The following is a 3875-nucleotide window of genomic DNA, read 5'->3' on the forward strand; positions in this document are numbered from 1 at the left end:
ACAAGATGTCTAAGATGGCCACACAACCAACTTGTCCAAAAGGGTCAAGATGGTCCCCGCTAAGTTGTCAAAGAGGGCCAAGATGGTCTGTTAACTTGTCCAAGATGGCCAAAATGTCCGCCCAAACTTGTCCAAGATGGCCAAAATGTCCGCCCCAAACTTGTCCAAGATAGCCAAAATGTCCGCCCCAAACTTGTCCAAGATGGCCAAAATGTCCGCCCAAACTTGTCCAAGATAGCCAAAATGTCCGCACCAAACTTGTCCAAGATAGCCAAAATAACCAACACGTAAGTAGTTTTGTAATTCTCAGAATTACACAAGTTAATGAGTTATTGATTGATGCCTTAAAGCAGTCGACAATAGGTTTAAATGTTAACTACATTATCCTCTAAACTAAAAAACAGTTAATCACCACGAATGGATATTAGAAACAGTATACAAAATGTAATATAATTTTAACTCCTAACTCACCAAACTATAGAATGCTGTACGCTTGACTTCTGCTCTGTTAAATAGGAAAATAGTTCCTCACTTCCTCGGGCAGTACAGAAAAATTTCCGGATGTTAAATTAATTACATAAAATAATGCAAAACTATGTCGGAAAGGTTTTTGATGATTACAAGAGGTTTCAAGTCTCCAGGTGTATGTGTGGAGGAAGGTAACTGTCAACTGTCAATCTGTTCTATAGAGGTTGATTGATAGACAGACACCCGTCCCAGAGAGAGAGAGAGAGAGAGAGAGAGAGAGAGAGAGAGATAGAGAGAGAGAGAGAGAGAGAGAGAGAGAGAGAGAGAGAGAGAGATGATAACCGTGGAGAATGGTAGAAGACATACCAATTAATATATGAAGTACTTGAAAACCTTGTTCCCCTCCACTACTCTTCCCACTCCACTACTCTTCCCCCTCCACTACCCCCCCCATCCACTACTCCCCCTCCTCCACTACTCCCCCCCTCCACCACTACTCTCCCCCCCCTCCACCACTACTCTCCCCCCCCCCTCCACTACTCCCCCCCTCCACCACTACTCTCCCCCCCCTCCACTACTCCCCTTCTCCCAACTCCTCCCTCTATTCGAGTGTGTAATTAGAGTTGGTTGTTAATTGTTGTTAGGGGTGCGGCTGTGCGCAGCCTCGGGGGAGAGGTCGTGCGCAGACTGCAGATGACGCTGGGGCCTCCTCAGCCTTCTGCTGTTGTGTCTGCTGGTGGTGGTGGTGTTGTCTGCTGGTGGTGGTGATGGTGGTGCTGTTGTCTGCTGGTGGTGGTGGTGCTGTTGTCTGCTGGTGGTGGTGGTGGTGTTGTCTGCTGGTGGTGGTGGTGTTGTTGTCTGCTGGTGATGGTGCTGTTGTCTGCTGCTGGTGGTGGTGCTGTTGTCTGCTGCTGGTGGTGGTGCTGTTGTCTGCTGCTGGTGGTGGTGCTGTTGTCTGCTGGTGGTGGTGGTGCTGTTGTCTGCTGCTGGTGGTGGTGCTATTGTCTGCTGGTAGTGGTGGTGGTGTTGTCTGCTGGTGGTGGTGGTGGTGTTGTCTGGTGGTGGTGGTGTTGTCTGCTGGTGGTGGTGGTGGTGTTGTCTGCTGGTGGTGGTGGTGCTGTTGTCTGCTGGTGGTGGTGGTGTTGTCTGCTGGTGGTGGTGGTGGTGTTGTCTGCTGGTGGTGGTGGTGGTGTTGTCTGCTGGTGGTGGTGGTGGTGTTGTCTGCTGGTGGTGGTGGTGGTGTTGTCTGCTGGTGGTGGTGGTGGTGTTGTCTGCTGGTGGTGGTGGTGGTGTTGTCTGCTGGTGGTGGTGGTGGTGTTGTCTGCTGGTGGTGGTGGTGGTGTTGTCTGCTGGTGATGGTGCTGTTGTCTGCTGGTGATGGTGCTGTTGTCTGGTGGTGGTGGTGTTGTCTGCTGGTGGTGGTGGTGGTGTTGTCTGCTGGTGGTGGTGGTGGTGCTGTCTGCTGGTGATGGTGCTGTTGTCTGCTGGTGATGGTGCTGTTGTCTGCTGCTGGTGGTGGTGGTGTTGTCTGCTGGTGGTGGTGGTGGTGTTGTCTGCTGGTGGTGGTGGTGCTGTTGTCTGCTGGTGGTGGTGGTGCTGTTGTCTGCTGGTGGTGGTGGTGGTGTTGTCTGCTGGTGGTGGTGGTGGTGTTGTCTGCTGGTGGTGGTGGTGGTGGTGTTGTCTGCTGGTGGTGGTGGTGGTGTTGTCTGGTGGTGGTGGTGGTGCTGTTGTCTGCTGGTGGTGGTGGTGCTGCTGTCTGCTGCTGCTGGTGGTGGTGCTGTTGTGTGTGTCTGCTGGTGGTGGTGGTGCTGTTGTGTGTGTTTCTGCTGGTGGTGGTGGTGCTGTTGTGTGTGTCTGCTGGTGGTGGTGGTAATGGTACTGTTGTCTGCTGGTGGTGGTGGTGTTGTTGTGTGTGTCTGCTGGTGGTGGTGGTGGTAATGGTGCTGTTGTCTGGTGGTGGTGGTGGTGCTGTTGTCTGCTACTGTTTCTCCCCCACCATGGTACCCCTGGCTACTGTTTCTGCCCCACTATGGTACCCTGGCTACTGTTTCTGCCCCCACCATGGTACCATGGCTACTGTTTCTGCCCCAATATGGTACCCTGGCTACTGTTTCTCCCCCATCATGGTACCCTGGCTACTGTCTCTCTCCTACCATGGCTACTGAGTAGACTCCAATCCCTGGTATGTGGATATGGGAAAGAGTTGACTGTCAATCAGCTCTAGTTATGGGAGAGATTGATGGATCTGACACCTGAAATAGACACCTGCCCCAGTCACCTGCCCTAGACACCTGCCCCAGACACCTGGCCCCAAAGTCCTGTCCTAAATACCTGTCCCAGACACCTGGCCCCAAAGACCTGTCCTAAATACATGCTTCAGATATCTGCCTCATGCTTTCCAAGATGTGATATAATATTGGGGGTGAAACTGATTTGTTTGTTTGAGAAAGTGTTTTTATATTTCTCATTTGAGTTTGTAAGATGGAGCTGTGGCTCCTGGGCGCCGTCTTTGTAAATTCTTTGTCTGGCATGACGACTCCTGAGTCTTTGTTTCGTATTGTATGTTTTTTTTTTTGTGTATATTTATGGATATAACCTCAGATATCTTTTTTTTATTACAGTTCATTCCCGAGAAATTTACATTCTCATGCTGGGGGATAGCGTTCATAATAGTTGATATCTTAGCGTATGATAGCGATGTGATGTTGGTTATATGTTAGTTCAACGTTAGGTTTGCTGACAATGGTAGTTATCTTCCCTTAGTTTTGCGTTATCTTTCTGGATTGTTTATAGCTGTTTTCATCTTTTAACTTCGTACACCTACCTGTGTTTAAGTCTAGAAGCCATTTGTCAAACTAGTATTACTATGTTCTCAGGTTCATGTATATATATATATATATATATATATATATATATATATATATATATATATATATATATATATATATATATATATATATATATATATATATATAATTTCGTACCTAGTAGCCAGAACTCACTTCTCAGCCTACTATGCAAGGCCCGATTTGCCTAATAAGCCAAGTTTTCATGAATTAATTGTTTTTCGACTACCTAACCTACCTAACCTAACCTAACCTAACTTTTTCGGCTACCTAACCTAACCTAAACTATAAAGATAGGTTAGGTTAGGTTAGGTAGGGTTGGTTAGGTTCGGTCATATATCTACGTTAATTTTAACTCCAATAAAAAAAAATTGACCTCATACATAATGAAATGGGTAGCTTTATCATTTCATAAGAAAAAAAATTAGAGAAAATATATTAATTCAGGAAAACTTGGCTTATTAGGCAAATCGGGTCTTGCATAGTAGGCTGAGAAGTGAGTTCTGGCTACTAGGTACGACATATATATATATATATATATATATATATATATATATATAT

At 46.8% G+C, this 3875-nt stretch overlaps 1 protein-coding gene across 1 annotated transcript in view; it reads left to right on the top strand.

Moving 5' to 3' along the window:
- The first annotated feature begins 243 nt into the window (after positions 1-243).
- The window catches only part of LOC138368335 (uncharacterized), a 4727-nt gene continuing 1095 nt past the window's right edge, over positions 244-3875 (top strand). The window contains exon 1 of the mRNA XM_069330861.1: positions 244-287. Within this exon, the coding sequence (XP_069186962.1) occupies positions 244-287 (44 nt within the window). The remainder of the gene's footprint in view (positions 288-3875) is intronic.

Source organism: Procambarus clarkii, chromosome 25 (genome assembly GCF_040958095.1).
Source record: "Procambarus clarkii isolate CNS0578487 chromosome 25, FALCON_Pclarkii_2.0, whole genome shotgun sequence".
Taxonomy (NCBI): domain Eukaryota; kingdom Metazoa; phylum Arthropoda; class Malacostraca; order Decapoda; family Cambaridae; genus Procambarus; species Procambarus clarkii.